Source organism: Bos indicus x Bos taurus, chromosome 8 (genome assembly GCF_003369695.1).
Source record: "Bos indicus x Bos taurus breed Angus x Brahman F1 hybrid chromosome 8, Bos_hybrid_MaternalHap_v2.0, whole genome shotgun sequence".
NCBI lineage: Eukaryota > Metazoa > Chordata > Mammalia > Artiodactyla > Bovidae > Bos > Bos indicus x Bos taurus.
Genome location: NC_040083.1, coordinates 38,952,611 through 38,974,921, shown reverse-complemented (window position 1 = coordinate 38,974,921; position 22,311 = coordinate 38,952,611). Strand labels below are relative to the sequence as shown.

The following is a 22,311-nucleotide window of genomic DNA, read 5'->3' as shown; positions in this document are numbered from 1 at the left end:
GGAGAAGGGGAAGACAGGGCAGGACTGAGCCCTTCCTCAAGAGCAGTTTTGGCAGACTTTTCCAGGACCAGGCTATGACACTTATTCTTTTTTTGGCCGTGCCCAGGCCGTCAGCAGTGAGAGTGCAGACACCCAACCACTGAACAGCCAGGGAATTCCCTGTTATGTTTATTCTTTATGAGTTACTCCATAAGGCAAAATTCAGCCTGTTGGAAAGGGCACAGTTTACTTGAGTATGCTTCCATCTCCCTGTAGTGAACCCCCATCCAGGCCTGTCCTTGGTCAGTCTGGAGCCCTCATTCCAACCAGAGCATTCCTTTAAAAGGCTTTCCCCAGCCTCCAAACTTACTCTTCTCATCCACCTCTCTACTAAACTCATCTCTTCCTCAGTGCCAGACCTTGATTCCCTGAGAAAAGGAAAATGGCTAGCTGTAATGATTCACATTAAGATACGATATTCTGTTTTTTCAAAAGGATCCTCTTAATCCTAGAGGTTGAATAACTGATCAGATATATTCTAAGCATCATGAATGCTTGATAGTGGAAGGGGAGACATATTCGGGCTGAGGGACTATCCTACTGTAAAAAGAGAGATGATGAAGGAGAAACAGCAAGGAAGGAAGGAAGAAAAAGAAGGAAAGGAAGGAGAAGGAAGGAAGGGAGAGAGGAAGAAAGAAGAGAAAGAAAGAGAACATAATACAGTAGGTATATAAGACTGGTGAAAAACATGGAATGTGGAATCGGGCAGCCTGGACTATATCTCAGCTATGTCACTTAATGTGTAATTTTAGGAAGGTGTGCTAGGTCTCTGTGCCTCACTTTCTTCATCAATAAAATGAGAGTTATAGTACAGCCTGCCTCATAAAGTGGTCATGAAGAGTAAAGAAGCTGATACAGACGTCATTCATATAGACACAGCATTCATAGAAAAACACCTGGCATGGAGTAAACGCTCAATGCAAGTTGGCCGTGTTGGTTATAACTCACTTGGCTGCACTGTTGGTTTGCCTCTGAGTTACCATACAGTGGGATTCTGGTGCTTTTTCTTTCTGCCAGGTCCTCTGGAAGACCCCAAGATCCCTTCATCTTCACTGCTTCATGTTTTCATTCTCTCCCTCATCGTTGCTCCCATATTCATAGCCACAGTGGTAGCCCTAAGAAAACGACTCTGCCAGAAGTTGTATTCTGGAGAAGGTAAGTGAGTTTTATTCATGGTGACCAAGTAGACTGGGTGTCTGCAGTGTGAGGCCCTGTTTGGCCCCACTGACTTGTAGCTTCATACTGTGTCCACTCAGGGCTCATGAGTTTCTTGGGGCTTGTCCTGATGATTATTTCCCAGGAGAAAATGCCTGTGGTCTTCAGTAAGATACAATTTTTTTTTGAATAAAAATATTGATAAAAGTAAAAATTAAAAAACTGAATATTTTTGAATGAGTGCTTCATTCCTGTAGCTGAAATGGTTTGCTTTGTTCTCTGAGCCAAGAAGTGTCATCAGCCTCATGAGATCAGTGTTATTTGGGCAATGCGGATGGTTGTGCAGTCAGAGTTCACTGGTGGGAGGATGGCAGGATCCTTCATGAGGACTCCTTTAGTTCTCATTCCTCCTTTGCCCATTCTGGGTCTGAGCTGGGCTGAGCTGTCCTCTTCCCCACAGGAATCTGAATCTTCTGGTTGGGTAAGGAAAGGAAAGAAGTGTGAGGCCATCTGGTGTAGGGAAAGCACCTGACTGGTGGTACCCTGAGATCTTCCAGCAGCTCCCTCCTCAGCCCATCACAGGCTCACCAGCCTATTCCCATTCCTCTGTGACAGTGAGGCAGAGCATGCCTGTGGTGTTTGAACCCAGGCCAGAATACCTGCAAGCCCATCTGGTGCTTTCCTAAACAGGTCCTTTCCTACACAGCACCCAGTGAGCCTCCTCCCAAGATCTATACACAGCCTATAGAAAAGGAAATAGCAGCTAGGAATAATTCACTAAGAATTTGAAGTGGTCACTATTTGAGGACTGGGGGGCTTTTCAGTGATTGTTATCCTACATTTACAATCTAACTTCTATATTCTCATCTGCCATGAAATATTGTCATCATCTATTTGTCCGTTGACCTACGTGTGCATTAGCTTGGGTAGTAACCACAAACCCTCTACTGTAGAATCCAAGATCCACGAACTGTTGTCAAAAGAAAGAGGGGGTTTGGGGAGGAAGGAGGAAGGGAATAAGGGAGGGAGGAAAGGAGAAAAAATGGGATAGGGAGAAAGAATGGAAGTAGAGGAATTTTAGGGTCTTGCCCAAAAAATCATGGACTAAACAGAATCACTTCTGAAAATCTGTGACTTCAGAGAGTCATGACAGATGCACCTCATCAGGACCTTATTTTCTGTATTCTTTTTCTTTTTTTGGCTGCACTGGGTTGTCGTTGCTGCATGGGCTTTCTCTGGTTGTGACAAGCAGGGGCTACTCTAGTTGCAGTGCATGGGCTTCTCATTGTGGTGGCATTTGCTGTGGAGCACAGGCTCTAGAGCGTGTGGGTTTCAATAGTTGTGGCATGCGGGCTTAGTTGCTATGCAGCATGTGGGATCTTCCCGGGCCAGGGATCAGAAACCTGTCCCTTGCACTGGCAGGCAGATTCTTAACCACTGAACCACCAGCAAAGTCCTGCATTCCTCTAGTACTTCCCTCATGTATACCCCTCAGAAGCATTTTATAACCAAGGTTCCAGGCTTGGGGCCTGAGAACCCATTAGGCACCTCATAAATGAGCAGCAGATTTTTTATCCTTACTCTCTGAGAAAATGAAGTAGAGCCACATTTCTTAAAGATAGAATGGAGAAAAGAAGTCTTCCCCTCATCCCTCATCCCAATTTCAAATGTAAGTAGCACCAAGTTGGGTGTGAGTCTCAGGCACCAACTAGAGTGGGAGAGATTTGTTACTAATAAGAGTTAAGTGAATACATTTTCAAGTGATTTATTTTTTAATAAACTAAAGTGAAATCACCATTGCTACGTAATAGCCCTCTGTAACTCTTGTGCTTTGGGATCTGCTCTCTTAGAAGGGAGTATACAAGTACACATGAATTCAAGGACTATGGTTTCTCATTTTCATCAGTATATGTCCAGTGTCTAAAACATTACCTGGCATATACAACAAAATTGTTCAATAAAATTTTAGACTTTGAACCTCTGATATGCAGATATGTATGCTAACCTGCTCTATACTACATGGTCATATGTGGTTATTTAAATTAAACAAAAATTCAAGTTCTGGGTCATATTTTAAGTGCTCACATATTGTAAGTGTTCAACAGTCACATGGGGCTAGTAGCTACTGTATGGGATAGAGAAGTATTTCTAATTTCTATTGGATTTAATAAACATAATATGATATTTCAATAAATATGATCATAAAAAACCTAACATATTAGAAGAATTACTATAAAAATTTCTAGTGTTTGCACTTTATTTCTATACCTATCTCATTGTGGACTGTTAATAATCAACTCGCCCACCAGTACTAGCCTGTGCACCACATTTTGCCCTAAAAGACCGAGCCAGAGCTTTGCAGAGATTTAAACCAAAGCCCAAATATATTGACTAATGTTTGCATGAGAATCACAGAGAATGACAGCACTGACCCCAGGAGTTAAGAGTCCTTCACTGAATCTCCAACATTCAAGGGCAATTCCTATAGCTTAGCCATTGACCCCTTTCAAATACAAATGCTCTTGGAGGAGATTATAATGCTGGATAGAAGCCCTCTAAATCTGGGCCAAGGTCAAGATGGATACAAAGGAGTTATTAAGAAGCTGACATGCAGAACAAAAGCAGATTAGGGATGGGCTGAGTTCAGGAACCCAAGCAACTGCAGCACATGGGTATTGAACCTTGTAAGAAAATCAGAATAAGAGGGAATGTGTGAAATCAGGGCTTGATAAAGAGATAAAGCCAGGGAAACAATGATGAGCAGCAACCAGTCTTGTGAACTTGTGTTTCTGCTCCCAAAGTTACTTTGAACCAGTATCAGTCAATTACACCTTAGTACAGATTTATTGATTAGACCTTCTGCTCTGTGTAGGGAAGACAGGACAGAAGTGGTATTCAAGACTAAAGTAGAACAGGGAGAGAGAATTTCAGAGGTATTTCCTGGGCTAAATACCCAAATTAGCAGTCCCTCAGCCTCTGAGGACCTGGGGGCCTGGGCAGACAAGGGAATGGGAAGTAAGCCGAGGCCTTCTTTCTTCACAATTTTCTCCTAAGAGTATGGTTTTAGTTTGTATCCAGCCTGAGGTCTCAAACCACGGTGGAAATTTATGCTTCTCTATGTGGATTTATTTGGATTTACTTTTTGTTCTGCCATTATTTCACCTATAAACAGAACAGTTTCCTTGTTAATCTTAACCCACCCCTGGAATTTTTCTTTTTCAGATTCAACAAAAAGATCTGCCACCATGGTAAGGAGAGAAGTGGACAGAGCTGTGAGTAATCATGATTTTTCTTTTCTTTTTCACCTTCTCTTCTCTCCCAGATTAAATTAAGAAATAAAACCTCTGCTTTGTGGCACCAAGGGCAAATAGCCTGGGCAGAATCTTCCTGCTAAGTGGCATTTAGTTTCTCTTGCAATCCTGCATTGTTCCATACCTTTCTCGGAAAATAAAGATGGTGTCAGTTGAATAGCCAGAGAACAACTATATAGCCTTTAGTCTGTTTATATTCCTAAGCACTCCTAGAAGATAATGCACGGGACATCTGGGCTCAAATTAGAAACATGGTTAAATTTAACAGCAAAAGGAAGATAGTTTACTGTGACACAGTCAGCAGCTGGGATTTTTGCAGTAGTCGTTAAGTCACTGTGGGTTGTGGGTTAAGGGTATTTCTGGAGATGTAGAAGTCTCTTCATGAGATTGAAACCATTTAGCTTCATAGGATGGAAAGCATAGACACTGGGGAAGTGATCTGTTGGAGATCCACGGCTCTAGGTCACATAGTAAAATGGGTATTTCTGGCTCTCTTGGGAAAGCTTCCTTTGCCTGAAATCTAGGGATCATATGGTATCACACATGACATTATGAGTTTACCACAATAATGATAGGCAATTCGTAGACATTTCTAAATAACTATGTATTATCAGCTGCTCAGAATATTAAGAAGTGTTTATTTTTGAATTCTTTTGAATATATTCCCCAGATTCCAGGGACACTGATTATGAAAATAACCCTAGAAAACCTTCAAATACCAGGGTCTGCATTTGGCTTATCTATCACACATGGCAGTTCATAAGCACAAAATATGACTTAAAAGAATGAAATGAAAAGAGGCTCCTGCACCCTCCCTGTCTCCACCACTTCCCTGAAAGAGATTCTTGAAAATATATCCTTTTGCTATAGACTCATTCCTGGACCCAGTGCCAGAGAAGAAATGCAGCCTAAGCTGGCTGTGCTTGATATCCCATTGCCTGAGCTTTTCTGAATCATGAGACAACTTTCAGATCAACACTGCAAGTTCTGATACAAACATTTGTTTCTTGGGAAACAAAAATCCTGTATTCCTATAAATTGATCTCCTTGGCCTCCAGGTGAGTTCCCATGAAAGAGGCCCAATATTTGCTGAATTTCATGAGGTCAAAATGTTTGAATAAGTGATTCCTTCAGCTGCTCAGCATAAGGAAGAAATAGTGCAAAACTTGAGCACAGAAGTAATAAACTCAGATGCCTATTGGGCCAGTGATGAAATGAGTAAAAACTGTCCCTAACCAAATAGGGAGTGGGGGAGGGGAGGGATTTTGACAAATTGGAGAGCATTTTCCCTGTCAGTTTAGCACTAGCCTTACATTGCCAGAGAAGAAATCCGGATTTATATATAAAATATCTTAATTATTAAATGCTAGCTGAAAGTATTTCAAATAGCAAACAAACTAAACAAAACATGCCTGTAGGTTAATTGAGCCTGTCGATCAGTTTTCAAATCTTTTCCTAGAAACATAATATTGTAAGGGAAGAGTTTAGAATCTGAGTAATGAAGGCAGAAACACCTATTTGAGGAACTGATTACTCAACAGCTTGCTGCCAACCTAAATGTCTCTCCTGTGACCTGCCACATGGTCTGAATATTGCAGTTATACAGTGAGGGTGTCACAGTCATTTTTAACCAGTAGAGCTCCTTTATAAACAGAGAAATCTCACACTCTCTTTTAATGGTTGTCTGAAATTCAAAATAAAGTAACTATCTTGATCAAAAGGAAAATTAAATAAATGGGATTCATTTTCTCCATCCCCTGCCCAAACCACTGCCCCTCCACAATTATTTACTCACACTCTCTACCTTTTAACCTGGAGGAAGGAAGAGTCAGGGAGGTGAAAGTGATGCTTCTCCTCTTCCTCCCTCACTCCTCCTTGACACTTACCTGAGAGTAGTAAGAGGTCAGGACCAGTTCTATATATAGAACTGGTATCTTAGTTCTATATATATATAGAAGATACAGATAGGAATGTGCCTGGTACTATTACCTATAACAGCGACAAATTAGAAATAATCAAATATGAATCAAAAAGAGAAAAGATGAATAAGAAAACTAGACAATAATTAAAATGAAAGCACCAAAACCAGATGTATTTTTGAGATGAATAAATCTGAACAATATAATTTTGAGAGGAAAGATAGATGCAGAAAGGCATAGATAGCATATTACCAATGACAGAAAGTTCAGAAACATGCAAACAACCTTAAGTACTGTATATGGGAAACAGTCATATGTACAAAGTACAAAAGAAGTACAAAAATAGCATGGAAATGGTAAACATCAAATTTAACCTCCTGAATGAGTAGTGGATATATGGATGTTCATTACATTATTCTCTTTATTTTATACCTGAAATATCTATTTAAAGAGGTCACAATTAAAATTCAAGACAATTTAGATTTAAATTTTTCTGTGATCTAGCTACATAATCTTAGGTAAGATCTGCCTCTTCTCTGTGCTTCAGTTTTGTCATCTGTAAATTGAGAAAGTTAAATCAAGTCCAGGAGGGCAAACAAGCCTCATGTCAGGTGCGGGGAATGCCTGGAGCAGAGATGAGGATAGTTTGGGAGACCGTTTCAAGATGCAAATTGTGGTGATAGAAGGATGAATAATGTCTGCCTTGGGTGCAGGGTGGGAAGAGTTGAGGGCCTTGGCCATTTAATGACAAATGTGGAGGGGATGTTTTTCATTTTTAAAAAAAAACTGTGTTTATCTGTATTTCTGTTCATCTTTATCATGTACATACGTACATGACATTATTTTATGGTCTATTAGTACTTGTTTTGATTGCATTCAAAGTTATTTTCAGATTGATTGAAGTCTTTCTAATCATGTTTAGAGCTGCATAAAATATAGAACTTGGTTGATGATCATTAGCAAAGTACTAAAGGAAAAATTATTTTTATTTAGTATAATGTATTATGGTTTTGTCAAAGCAGATACAAATGTGTTAGATTTTCAGTAGATGCTTTTTTTTTAAGTTCTTCCCTAAAAAGTTGCTCATCAGTTATTAACTCTTTATTGAGAACTGATTTAACATTTGGAATAATATCCCCTGGGAAGAAGAGGGAACAGGACATGGAAATACTGATTTGAGGGATGGAAAGAGAATAGCTCTGGGGCCAAGTGTTTGGACAGCCAAGAAAACTTGAAATGTGTTTCTGGGGATGAGGGGGGCACTTCATGCTTCTCCGGAAGAACAGAACCACAGAACTACTTGTTGTTTAGTCACTAAGTCACATCCAACTCTTCTGTGATCCCGTGGACAGTAAGTAGCCTGCCAGGCTCCTCTGTCCATGGGATTTCCCAGGCAAGAATACTGGAGTGAGTTGCCATTTCTTTCTCCAGGGAATTTGCCCAACCCAAAGATCAAACCCATGATTCCTGCATTACAGGCAGATTCTTAGCCTGAAAAGTATGAAATCTGTAGGGCTGGCAGGTTGGGAACTCGGGTAGAATTTTTTATATTACAATCTTGAGGCAGAATTCCTCCTTCTCTGATTGCTGTTAAGGTCTTCAACTGATTGAATGAAGCCCACCCATATTATGGAAGGTAATCTACTTTATTTAAAGTCAGCTGATGGAAATAAATGTTAATTACATCTGTTATACAACATACCTTCAGAGCAACATCTAGACTAACATTTCACCAAATAGCTGGGCACAGCAGTCTAGCCAAATTAACATAAAATAAACCATCACAGGCATCAAGAAATGAGGGGGACATTCTTGCCTGGAGTAAGTCAGTTTGCCAGACTTCCTAGAGCCTTTGAAAATACAAGTATGTGGCCATGTATTTTCTGGTCACTCGAGTTTTCCAAATGACCAGGGCTTTGTCTAATACCCGCTCATCCATGCAGCTGGCACTCCAGATTTGCATGTAGACTATTTAGGGGTTTTTGTTTATTTCAGCAAGATGTTTTTCCCTCAACTCCCTGCCTGTCAACCATTCAATAACAAAAGGGCATCTGTGACTTCAGAATCTACCACTTTGTATATTTTGAAGTAATGAATATCTGAGTAGATCTAGAGGGGGTAAAAAAAAAAAACAAAAAACTTGTAGCCAAGAAATTACTTGATAAAATCAAACAAGTTTTTTGAAAAAATAACTTTTACTTCTCAGTAAAATGGACAAATTATAAGAGCTGGACTTGACTTAACTAATATCTTGTTTCATTGCCAACACCCAGTGAGAACTATAGATAGATATGTATACTATGTATAGATAGCTTTGGGAAGTCCCCTTGAGTGGAGCAGCACACCCCTACACTGTTTTCATCATCAGGCCAGTCTTCTGTCTCTTGACTAGATTTGAGCTCTTTTGCATGGCTTTTCAGGCCATCCTTCTCCCTTTCCTGTCCCCAAGTCATGCTCATTCCTACCTTTGCGCCTTTGTTCATGTTGTGTCTCCCGCCTGGAATGCCCTCTTCATTCCTTCTTGCTGACTCAAACTCAAACTTCTTGTAGGATCTGCCTTAGTATAGAATAATAAGTTAGCATTATTATTGTTTTAATGCCAGACCACTGTTCTAAACACTCTAGAGGTACATTTAATTTTCACAGTAGCCCTATATACTTCCTCCCACCATCTCCAGTCTCAGAGATGAGGAGATACTTGTGCAAGGTCATATGACTAGTGAATGCATGGGCCAGAAAATAGACCGAAGTATGCCAGTACAGAGCCCATGCCTGTACATTAAACTGTCCTCCCTCTCTTAGTCTGTAAGACTCTCTGCAGCTCGGCCCTCTTTGTTTTTCCCTCTGCATTGTACACACAGTCTATACCTCTCTTAAGTGCATGGTCACAGCATTATTTCCTGGCTTCTTCTAAGTGTACATGTTTTATATCTACTTAGTCAATGAAATGAAGTGAGATATTACTGTTAATAAAACTATTGGGTATTTGGTTTTGTCTGCTTTATTAGCTGTTTTTCTACACTTCTTTTAGCTTATTCTATGATCAGTTTAAAAGAAAGTGACTGATTTTGACCAAATTAAGCTTGCTACTAAAAAATCTTGTTTAATTTTAGGTGAGTTTGCCAATTCAAAAAAGAACAACTTATAATGATTTCTAGAACATTTGTCATACTTTAGTAGGCACCTATTAATGAGAATCAACCACAGTTAACACTCTCCTACCCACTGGTGTGTATTGATAAAAAAATAAGAGTAGGCAAACCATGGTCAGGGGGTCAAATCCCCACCTGTTTTTGTAAACAAAATTTTTATTAAAACTTAATCATGCTTTCCGTTTTCATATTGTCCCTCCCCCCTAATTTCCCATCCGTTCCTCTGCTTCTTATGGTAGAGTTGAGTAATTGCAACAGAGACCATATAGCCCATACAGATCTAAATTTTTTATAATCTGGCCCTTTACAGAAAAAGTTTGCTGTCTTCTGACCTAGAGGTACTCCCAGGCTTTACACTTCCTTCCACACTAAATGTAATGGGTTGGTCAAAAAGTTCCTTCAGGGTTTTTTGTAAGATATGGAAAAACCTGAACGAACTTCTTGGTCAACCAAATACTTCTTCCTGAGCTAAGTGATACAATGTCACCCCCACTCCTATGTCAGCTTCATGAAGTCTGAGGCCAGAGCCCACCGGAAGTTCTTAGGCCAAGCTAGCCTCTCACTCTCCGACACAGTCTCTGCTACCCTAGCTCTGCCTCACCCCCAAAAACCACCACTGGGGGACAGTGTTAGGTTCTCGGCTTTCCAGGAGCAATCCTGGGCCTTCATATTCTTACTCATTATCATTTCAGAAGATGAAGTCTTGGGACTTGCTCTGACCATGTTCTTTGGACATATTTCATTTCATTTCTTTAATTTTAATTCTTATTGAAGTATAGTTGATTTACAGTATTGTGCTAGTTTCAGTTGTACAACAAAATGATTCAATAATACATATATAGTTTTTTAGATTCTTTTCCATTATCAGTTCAGTTCAGTTGCTCAGTCATGTCTGACTCTTTGCAACCCCATGAATTGCAGCACGCCAGGCCTCCCTGTCCATCACCAACTCCCGGAGTTTACCCAAACTCATGTCCATCGAGTTGGTGATCATCCAGCCATCTCATCCTCTGTCATCCCCTTCTCCTCCTGCCCCCAATCCCTCCCAGCATCAGAGTCTTTTCCAATGAGTCAATTCTTCGCATGAGGTGGCCAAAGTACTGGAGTTTCAGCTTTAGCATCATTCCTTCCAAAGAAATCCCAGGGCTGATCTCCTTCAGAATGGATTGGTTGGATCTCCTTGCCGTCCAAGGGACTCTCAAGAGTCTTCTCCAACACCACAGTTCAAAAGCATCAATTCTTCGGCGCTCAGCTTTCTTCACAGTCCAACTCTCACATCCATACTTGACCACAGGAAAAACCATAGCCTCGACTAGACAGACCTTTGTTGGCAAAGTAATATCTCTGCTTTTGAATATGCTATCTAGGTTGGTCATAACTTTCCTTCCAAGGAGTAAGCGTCTTTTAATTCCATGGCTGCAATCACCATCTGCAGTGATTTTGGAGCCCCAAAAAATAAAAGTCTGACACTGTTTCCACTGTTTCCCCATCTATTTGCCATGAAGTGATGGGACCAGATGCCATGATCTTCGTTTTCTGAATGTTGAGCTTTAAGCCAACTTTTTCACTCTCCTCTTTCACTTTCATCAAGAGACTTTTTAGTTCCTCTTCACTTTCTGCCATAAGGGTGGTGTCATCTGCATATCTGAGGTTATTGATATTTCTCCATTACAGGTTATTATAAGACACTGAATATAGTTCCCTGTGCTGTGCAGTAAATCCTTGTTGTTTATTTTATATATGGTAGTATTTCTTCATCCCATACTCTTAACTTAAACCTCGTTCCTGCCCCTTTGGTAATCATGTTTGTTTTCTATGTCTGTAAGTCTGTCTTGTAAATAAGTTCATTTGTATTTTTTTTTTTTTGGATTCCACATGTAAGTGGAATAAGACAAATAAGATATTTGTCTTTCTTTGACTTACTTTGTTAAGTATAATATTCTCTGGGTCCCTCCATGTTGCTGCAAATGGCAATATTTCATTCTTTTTATGGCTAATATTCCATTGTGTGTGTGTATACACACACTCACATACACTATATCTTCTTAATCCATTCATCTATTAATGGACACTTAGGTTGTTTCCATGTTTGGCTGTTGTAAATAGTGCTACTGTGAACATTGAGATATGTGTCACACATACTTCTGGCAAGACTCTTATTCAAATAACTACTCTTGCTTCCCACCTAAGAAAGGAAGAGCTTGCTGGTTTTGCCTCACTGACCAGTGACTGAAGTGAGGCCTGATTACTGTGAGAGTGCCCAGAAGGGCTCAGTAATTCAATTAACAGCTGCTCTGGGCTGGGTTTTCCACTCCATGTTTCTACCCCTAACTTTCTAGGGAGCTCTGGGAAAGGTAGTGCCTGTTCCTGTTATTGTGAAAATCCAGACTTCTCAATCACCCAAGACGGGCCTTCAAGGCCTTAACCTTAATATTATAAAATTAAAAACTCATATAAAACTAAATGTAGCCAAGGAGATGGCTCTTTCCCATCCTTCTCCATGATGAATGTGGTAGTCATTAGTGTTATTTCACACAATTCTAGATCTCTTGCTCTTGTGTACACAATAGGATTGCACTTCTCTGTGATTAATTAGGTCATAAGTGTGGTCATATGACTTGCTGTGATCAACTAAATGTAAGCATAAGTGATGTCTGTTACTTTGGGGTAGAATATATAATAGCTAGCCTGTGCTTTGCTGTATTTTCTGTTTTCATCTGCAACATTCAAGGTAGTGATTTCTACAACAGCCTGGGCTTCTGAGTAACAACAAATAACAGGGCGCCTGGCTGACTGTCGGTGGGCATGGAGCATGAGCAAGAATAAACCTTTATTTATTATATTGAGATTTAAGAGTTGTTTGTTACTGCAGCATAATCTAGGCTATCCTGACTGATACAACAGGGAAACAATAGACCGTATGTTACCATTTAACATTCTGTTTCTGAGGAAAAATGCTTTCTATATAAAAAAGAAAAAAGGATAAAGCATAAGAATATATTCATCATATAATTAGTTCTCTATTTAAAGAAAGTATTTAATATACCCACCATACCTGCTTTCTCCCCCCAAAATGAAGACATTAAAATGCCAATAAAAAACATTAAACTGCTCATAATCATAAAAAATGTCCATAATTGTCATTGTGTGATGGAACCTCATATTATTTTCTTCATGTTTCCTGAATTCTGTTTGTACTTTAGTACATTTTTAAATTCCCCAATGTGTCACTGTTTTAAGTACCCAGGGGTGCCTGTTAGATGAAGAAAGGAGTTTTTTAAGCCCTGTTAACCATCCCGCACTCATCTCTCTATATCTCAGTAGTCAAATGCATTATGTAGGGTTCTTCCTAGGATCCTCTTCAACTTTTGGGAGGGAAACGCTTTTACTCCCTTTCAAGGACATGTATCAGTGTCTTAGCTGCCTCTCACAGATTCCTAGCTCAGGCAACTGAGAACGAGTGGACACATACTGCAGGGATGTAACAGACAAGGTAACTTGCACAAGGTTATGTTATAACTTTATGATGGAACTCCTAGTCCAGAATTCCTGAATCCTTTTCTGTGGTACACTACCCTTTCCATTTGTGGAAGTTCTCCTTGCAGCTAACTTGACTCACTTGTGGGGCTATTCAGGCCCCTGGCTTCTTGTTGTTATGCAGGCAAACAAGCTTTCAACCAGTATAAATTTAGGAGTGGATTCTGATTCCTAGACATCGTATTAAAAAGCAGAGACATTACTTTTCCAACAAAGGTCCATCTAGTCAAAGCTATGGTTTTTCCAGTAGTCATGTGTGAATGTCAGAGTTGGACCATAAAGAAAGCTGAGTGCCAAAGAATTAATGCTTTTGAACTGTGGTGTTGGAGAAGACTCTTGAGAGTCCCTTTGACAGCAAGGAGATCAAACCAGTCCATCCTAAAGAAAATCAGTCCTGAATATTCATCGGATGGACTGATGCTGAAGCTGAAGCTCCAATACTTTGGTCACCTGAGGCAAAGAACTGACTCATTTGAAAAGACCCTGATGCTGGGAAAGATGGAAGGCAGGAGGAGAAGGGGAAAACAGAATGAGATGGTTGGATGGCATCACTGACTCAATGGGCATGAGTTTGAGGAAACTCTGGGAGTTGTTGACCCACAGGGAAGCCTGGCGTGCTACAGTCAATGGGTTTGCAAAGAATCGGATATGGCTGGTCGACTAGAACTGAATTCTGATACCATAGATATGTATCAATTCAGTTCAGTTCAGTTCAGTCACTCAGTTGCGTCCGACTTCTGCGATCCCATGGACTGCAGCACACCAGGCCTCCCTGTCCATCGCCAATTCCTGGAGCTTCCTTAAAATCATGTCCATTGAGTCAGTGATGCCATCCAACCATCTCATCCTCTGTTTTCCCCTTCTCCTCCTGCCTTCCATCTTTCCCAGCATCAGGGTCTTTTCCAATGAGTCAGTTCTTCGCCTCAGGTGGCCAAAGTATTGGAGCTTCAGCTTCAGCATCAGACCGTCCAATGAATATTTAGGACTGATTTCCTTTAGGATGGACTGGTTGGACCTCCTTGCTGTCAAAGGGACTCTCAAGAGTCTTCTCCAACAGCACAGTTCAAAAACATCAATTCTTCGGCTATCAGCTTTCTTTTTGGTTCAACTCTCACTTCCATACATGATTACTGGAAAAACCAAAGCTTTGACTAGATGGACCTTTGTTGGCAAAGTAATGTCTCTGCTTTTTAATATACTGTCTAGGTTGGTCATAACTTCTCTTCCAAGGAGCAAGCGTATTTTAATTTCATGATTGCAGTCACCATCTGCAGCAATGTTGGAGCCCAAGAAAATAAAGAGTCTCACTGTTTCCATTGATTCTTCATCTATTTGCCATGAAGTGATGGGATCAGATGCCATGATCTTAGTTTTCTGAATGTTGAGTTTTAAGCCAATTTTTTCACTCTTTCACTTTCATCAAGAGGCACTTTAGTTCTTCTTTGCTTTCTGCCATAAGTGTGGTGTCATCTCCAAATCTGAGGTTATTGATACTTCTCCTGGCAGTCTTGATTCCAGCTTGTGCTTCATCCAGTCCAGCATTTCTCATAATGTACTCTGCATATAAGTTAAATAAGCAGGGTAACATTATACACCGTTGATGTACTCCTTTCTGATTTGGAACCACTCTATTGTTCCATGTCCAGTTCTAACTGTTATTTCTTGACCTGCATGCAAATTTCTCAGGAGGCAGGTAAGGTGGTCTGGTATTCCCATCTCTTGAAGAATTTTCTACAGTTTGTTGTGATTAGGCTTTGGCATAGTTGATAAAGCAGAAGTATATGTTTTTCTGGAACTCTCTCCCTTTTTCGATGATCCAACACATCTTGGCAATTTGATCTTTGGTTCCTCTGCCTTTTGTAAATCCAGCTTGAACATCTGCAAGTTCACGGTTCACGTACTGTTGAAGCCTGGCTTGGAGAGTTTTGAGCATTACTTTGGTAGTGTGTGCTGCTGCTGCTGCTAAGTCACTTCATTCGTGTCCAACTCTGTGTGACCCCATAGAAGGCAGCCCACCAGGCTCCCCCATCCCTGGGATTCTCCAAGCAAGAACACTGGAGTGGGTTGCCATTTCCTTCTCCAATGCATGAAAGTGAAAAGTGAAAGCGAAGTCGCTCAGTCGTGTCTGACTCTTATCGACCCCATGGACTGCAGCCTACCAGGCTCCTCCATCCATGGGATTTTCCAGGCAAGAGTACTGGAGTGGGGTGCCATTGCCTTCTCTGTGGTAGTGTGTGAAATGAGTGCAATTGTACATTAGTCTGAGCATTTTTTTGCATTGCCTTTCTTTGGGACTGGAATGAAAATTGACCTTTTCCAGTCCCATGGCCACTGCTGAGTTTTCCAAATTTGCTGGCATATTGAGTGCAGCACTTTCACAACATCATCTTTTAGGATTTGAAGTTGCTCAACTGGAATTCCATCACCTCCACTAGCTTTGTTCTTAGTGATGCTTCCTAAGGCCCACTTGACTTCACATTCAAGGATGCCTGGCTCTAGGTGAGTGATCACACCATTGTGATTATCTGGGTCATTCTGTGTATTCTTGCACCTCCTCTTAGTAGTGTGTGCTTCTGTTAGGTCCATACCATTTCTGTCCTTTATTGAGCCCATCTTTGCATGAAACGTTCCCTTGATATCTCTAATTTTCTTGAAAAGATCTCTAGTCTTTTCCATTCTGTTGTTTTCCTCTATTTCTTTGCATTGATCACTAAGGAAGGCTTGCTTATCTCTCCTTGCTATTCTTTGGAACTCTATTCAAATGGGTATATCTTTCCTTTTCTCCTTTGCCTTTAGCTTCTCTTCTTTTCACAGCTATTTGTAAGGCCTCATCAGACAGTCATTTTGTCTTTTTGCATTTCTTTTTCTTGGAGATGGTCTTGATAACTGCCTCCTGTACCATGTCATGAACCTCCATCCAAAGTTATTCAGGCACTCTATCAGATCTAATCCCTTGAATATATCTGTCACTTCCACTGTATAATCATAAGGGGTTTGATATATGGCATACATAAAAGTCTAGTGGTTTTCCCTACTTTTTTCAATTTAAGTCTGAATTTGGCAATAACGAGTTCATGATTTGAGCCACAGTCAGCTCCCAGTCTTGTTCTTCTGATGACTGTATATAGCGTCTCCATCTTTGGCTGCAAAGAATATAATCAATCTGATTTCAGTTTTGACCATCTGGTGATGTCCATGTGTAGAGTCTTCTCTTGTGTTGTTGGAAGAGGGTGTTTGCTATGGCCAGATATGTGTTATGCTTCCTTAAAAAAAAGTTATTCTAGTCATCCAAGTCATACTTTATTAGAGCTTCCAGACCTAATAAAGCAGCCTGACTTCTCTACTTTAGAGATCATGAGATTGAGTTTAAGGCATGTTAAGTGACAATTGATGAAATAATGACAAAAAAATTGAAAGATCTTGTGATCCCCAGTATAACACTATTTATTTATCCATTCACTCTCAAACATGTATTGTGTTTTTATTTGCAAGACTCTGTGTCAGGTAGGCCATGGGAGAATTTTGAAAATAACTTAAGCACATTAGTCATCTAAGAGTCTTACAATGAAGTATTAGAGATGAGGCACTCAAAAAACTGCTCTCATTGCCATAGTTTAGGTTAAGATTAAAATATAAGAGGCCAGCTTTCTAAATACCTCTGTATACCTCTTTCTGTATACTTCTGTATACCTCTCTATATTTCTATATACCTTATATTAAAATATGAGGCCAGCTTTCTATATATACCTATATAGTAGTTGGTCCAATATCTTCATTTTGTTTTGCTTTGTTTACTTGATTCTCTTGTCTTTCCTCTAAGAACTTCCATCAGAGAACCAACCACAGCTTTGGCATTCTATTATAGCAACATGGACATGTCTCCTTTTCTTTTTCCTATGCCAATGATTCTAATTTTTTTTCTTCTTTTCTCTTATAACCCTTTATATATATACACATATATATTCTGAGTAGGAAAAATTTTGAGTTGTCCTCCTATATTCCTCTTTTACTCTCATACTACTATCAAACTCAAGCATATCTGACACCAGATGTGTGGAAGTTTTCCCCACATCAAGCCATTCTCTGCATCACAAGGTGAGTGTCCTACAATGTAACTCAGTTCTGACACTAACTGGTGATAGTGTGAGATTCCACAGGTTAAGGGCTCAGTTCCCAAGAGTGTTCCCCCTCCACTTCAGATGCCAGTCACATGTTCAGGCTGTCACCTGTACTTCTGACCAATCAGCTATAAATCTGAGGTCCTTGGGTTCAACTAATTTGCTAGAGCTGTTCACAGGGCTCAGGAAAATAGTTTACATGTTTTATCAATTCATTATAAAAGGATATGATAGAGGATACAGATGGACACTGGTCCCTGCTCTTGCTAGTCTCAGGGGGCCCAGTATCCTCAGACTGAAGGGGAAAGGGAAGGGAGCAGTTTCAGAAGCCTGGTGAGAACTGCAGGAGGAAAGGGCAGACCACAGAGCTGTAGGCTTTAAGAGAGGGATAAAACGGACCTGCAGCCTGTCCAGTAGGTGACTGAGGAAGAGATCTCCCAACCTTACTCTCCTATCCCATGCAATCTCCTCTCTCTCTGATACTTGAGGGGAAAAATGGAATGGAAACCAGAGGAAAGAGAGGCTAGTGATGCAGTCCTAGGACGTGCACAAGCTGAGCAGGGTGGAGGAAAATGCATCTCCAGGAATAAACAGAAATATCTGACACAATGAAAGGTCTGAATAGGTAAGCCCCTTGAACTTTGCTCCAGTATTTCTCAGCTGCCTGCAGCTCAGAGAACAGAGGAGAGAGCTTCTTGCCATCAGCCTGGGGAGAGAAACTAAAGATTTGGACTAGGGCAAATTGTCGAGGGGGTGAAAAGAAAGCTTTAAGCCCTGCTGCCTTTGAGCTTTTTTTTTTGTTGTTTTTAACTCCAATTTTCTCACTCCAATCAGACTTTGAGAGTTTGTGTATTTTCCAGTCAGAAAAGTGATTTTTCTGTTTGTGAACTTTTCTCTCCAGATTTGAACCTGTGGTCTCAGGAGCTGGGGTGACCTGATAGGACATCCTCAAGAAACTTCTAGACTCTGAACAAGAATCCCCTGGCCTGCAGAGCTTGTTGTTTGTACTTTTCAATTGTCTTTGTATAAATCAGCACTTTATTCTGGAGACTGCAGCACGACTAGGCAGCACCCACCACCGTGTAACGGAAAGTCAGGCGACTGCCCCTCCACTGACCTGGGCTCTCTCCCCCACAGCCCGTGGCTCCACGCACACACTACTGCACTTTAGAAAACAACCACAGTGGATCCTGGACCCCCCTGAGGGTCCTCTGGCTCTTTTTTCTTCCAGACTGGAAACAGAGGGAATTATTTCTCCTTAAGTTTCCAAAGTGGTTTCCAGAAGCAGAGACAAGTAGAAGTTTCCAGTTACAGAAATGGACAGAAGATTGCCAGTGGAGTTATTTTTATGTGTAGTTTCCTCTGGATACTGAACAAGCCTATTGAGACTGTGAGTTCACAGACAGGACTTTATACAAAATCAAGCCATAATTGACATGTTTTATGGTTTACAGGAAGCTAGAAAACATCTGTGTTGTTTTAATGAAATGTTTAAGCATTGAAGTACACAGAGTGGTCAACTACAGATTGTGGAGAAAAGCCATTGAGTATTTTTCTGAGATCTAAATCACAAAGCATTGATTTTAACTTGTAATGGAACTGTGTTGAATGGTATTTTAAAAGCAAAAGCAAACTACATCTTCCCTTCAAAAAATCCTGTCTTCTTAACCTCAGAAGCCAATCATACACATTTTAAGTTTTGTCATACTAATATGCTATTTCTGCAAAAATTTCAGATGAGTAGCTATAATGGTCAAAGCACCAAACTAAGGGTCCTTTCCTAGTCTTCTCTTTGACTTTAAACTTAACCTTTCAGTAGCTCAGTTTCCAGGTCTGTGATAGAGTGATGGTCACTAGCCATGACCTCTGATGGTCAGTACTAGAAAACCCGTGGGACTCCATTATCATGTGTCAAGGAGGAGGGTAACTGGATGTGGTCCATCAGGCTGATCATGTTCAATTTGGTCTTTGTGCTAGTACATTCAAGGCATTAGCTGACCTATAAACTATCCAAATGTAAACATTATCAAGTATAACAGATGATGAATGTGCTTCAAGCAAACTCTTTTAACTGATGCACAAAGAATAATTTTAGGTTGATGAGAATGAAGGGGGGTGAAAGTGGATAATAGACAATTATGTAATATCTCAGTTTCTTCTGTTGAAAATCAAAGAATGCCATTGAAGAATAAAACTCAGTTCTTCAAAATGTTCCAGATGTTCTGCTTTTGGCTAAGTGGTTTCCTCAGGGACCATCCAGATCAGTAAGTTTAATGTTCCATAAGGCCAATTGGCTCCCATAGGTTTAAAAGCCTTTGCAGCACACTCAAATGCCTCTTTAGAAGGGCAGGGTCCCACAGCTGTCTCCCAGGTCCCATGTGTTGGTCTGGGGCCCCTGCTGGGGAAGGAAGCACCTCCTAATCGTGCAGAGGTCAGAGCAGGCAGACAGGACCTTCTCCCCGAGGAAGCAGGTCTGTCCATGTGGGCTGCACATCTCCACTGATACGTGATTGGCATGCTGCATCCTTGGGTGGTAATATTTAACTCTGTAGGAACCTGGTGGAATAATGGCTTCTGTCAAAATACCACCATCTTTAGTCCTAGATCAGGGTTATTTTCTTAAACACCAAATTGGGACAGGGCTCCCTAGCTCCAGTATCCCAAAATTCAGGGTTCTTTGGGGAAGAAGAGCACTAAGCATTGTGTCCTAGTGTGAGAAATGTTCTACAGTACAGCCTAACAACCATAATGATTAACATTTACCAAGTACTTCCCACCTGATGTTGTCTAGCATTTTATACATATTATTAAAATGAATTCTCTCAAAACCCTCTAAGAAAGGCACTATTCATGTCTCCATTTTAAAGATAAGGAAACTGAGGCACAGAGAGGTTAAGAAATTTGGTTAAGGCTGCCTGGTTAGCTTGGAAAGGAGAGAACTAGAACAATGAAACCATATTCATTACACCCCACCATGTGTCCTTTACTGGTTACATACACCCTGTAGTCCTTTTTCCTGGTCTAGAATTAATTTCACTCTTACTGTTTCCAAAGAGGCACTACAGGAAGTAGAAGACAGGCTCTGATGTCAGAGATTCCAACCCCACCTCAACTGTATATGAATTACACAACTTTGTACATATCATCTGATCTCTAAGCATCAGTTTCCTTATCTAAAAGATGAATACAATCCTCCCTTGGTATCTCAGGGAACTGGCTCCAGGACCCCCTCGGATACCAAATCTGTGGATGCTCAAGTCCCTTATACAAAATGGTGCCATATTTTTGTGTAATCTATTCATGTTCTCCCATATACTTTATATCATCTGCAGATTACTTATAAGACCCAATCAGTGTAAGTGTTTAAGTAAAATAGTTGTAACTACAATATAAATGCTATGTAATAGTTGAAGAGCATATTTAGGTTTTGCTTTTTGGAATTTTCTGCAATTCTTTTCTAATATTTTCAATCCTTAGTTGGATGTGGAAACTCAATATGAAGGCCCAGCTGTAATATAAAAAAGACAGTTAGCATCTTCCTTTATCAGGCACTTAGCATGTACAGCACATGGTAAGTACCTGTTAAATGACAAGTACCACTGGTAATCCCCCTATGTACCAGCCACTACTGTTCGCTAAATGGGCAATGTCTGGACACTATTAAGCTAGTCTGTCTGCAGGATATTTCTCCTAAATCCTAACCCTAGGGGAGAAGTGAGCTTCCAAGGATTTCCAGCCAAGGGGTTTTGTCCCCAGGCTCTCCTATACATGCCGCATTCCCCAGCTAAGTCAAGGGGCTCTTCAGTCCTCCAGTATGCCTTGTGCTGTCCCCTGCACCCAGAACACCTCTTTTCTGGGGCCTCAATTTGCCTTCACAAAACCCTATGCTTTCTTTAGATGCCAGTTCTGCCAGTGAATATTTTCTGTTTTTTTTTCCCCCCCACTACTGAATATGAGCTCTCTTTACTTTGGGTGGAGCAGTGTTTTCTTTGTCCCTCTCTGAAACAGTTATCTATTTTCAGTTTTGAATCATGAGGATTTGAGCACATTTTATATCGTCCCCTTAGCTATATGCTCCTAGAGGGTGGGAAAAGAGTGAGATTTTGTCATTCCTGCAGTATCTTGTATGTGAGCGATGCCTCATGCATGACTGGCTCTGAGACTCATTACAGCACTGGACAGAGTGGCTACACTTAATGTTCTTACTTACCATGACCTTAATATGATTGGCCAGAAAGTTGTGCAATGGTAATCCTCAAAGAAGAAGAGCTAAATGAGTTCCAAGTATTAAAAAAAAAAAAAGTCCCTTTTACAAAGAAAGCAAAAACAGCATTTGGGAGAGTTTGAGGACTTGAGAAAGCCAAACAAGCAAAAATCACCTATGACGCCATCATCCAAACACAAGTATTTTCATTTTTGCTGTTAGCAGTTGCTTTGTCCAGACTCGTACAGCATCTTGGTATAGTTGTTAACATGTCATTTTCTGTCCTTTTTTCAAGTTAGTCGTTGTACATAAGTTCACAGATGAGCTTCCCAGGTGGTGCTAGTGGTAAAGAACCTGCCTGCAAATGCAGGAGACATAAGAGATATTCAGTCCCTGGGTCGAGAAGATTACCCTGAGGGGGGCATGGCTACCCTCTCGAGTATTTTTGCCTGGAGAATCCCATGAGCAGAGGAACCTGGCAGGCTATACCCCATAGGGTCTCAGAGAGTCAGACATGACTGAAGCGACTGAGCACACATGAGTAAATCCACAAATATGTTGCTGACTAGGCTTCCTAATTCTCATTTTTAATGGATGCATGGGTCACAGATCCATGATAAGCTGGAATTGGACCCAAACTTTGTTTATCACCTGATCACTCTAAGCCCCTATTTTGACCATTAGATCACAGTGTTATTTGGGGTTCCTAAGGATTAGTGGCACCCCACTCCAGTACTCTTGTCTGGAAAATCCCATGGACGGAGGAGCCTGGTAGGCTGCAGTCCATGGGGTCGCTGAGGGTCGGACACGACTGAGCGACTTCACTTTCGCTTTTCACTTTCATGCACTGGAGAAGGAAATGGCAACCCACTCCAG

At 40.7% G+C, this 22,311-nt stretch overlaps 1 protein-coding gene across 1 annotated transcript in view; it reads left to right on the top strand.

Annotated features, from left to right (window-relative positions):
• PDCD1LG2 (programmed cell death 1 ligand 2) overlaps window positions 1–19,444 on the top strand; it is a 63,156-nt gene extending 43,712 nt beyond the window's left edge. Inside the window, exons 5-7 of the mRNA XM_027549336.1 lie at window positions 1,057–1,194; window positions 4,417–4,466; window positions 18,133–19,444. Of these exons, the coding sequence (XP_027405137.1) occupies window positions 1,057–1,194; window positions 4,417–4,466; window positions 18,133–18,138 (194 nt within the window). The 3' untranslated portion in view covers window positions 18,139–19,444. The remainder of the gene's footprint in view (window positions 1–1,056; window positions 1,195–4,416; window positions 4,467–18,132) is intronic.
• Window positions 19,445–22,311: the final 2,867 nt, after the last annotated feature.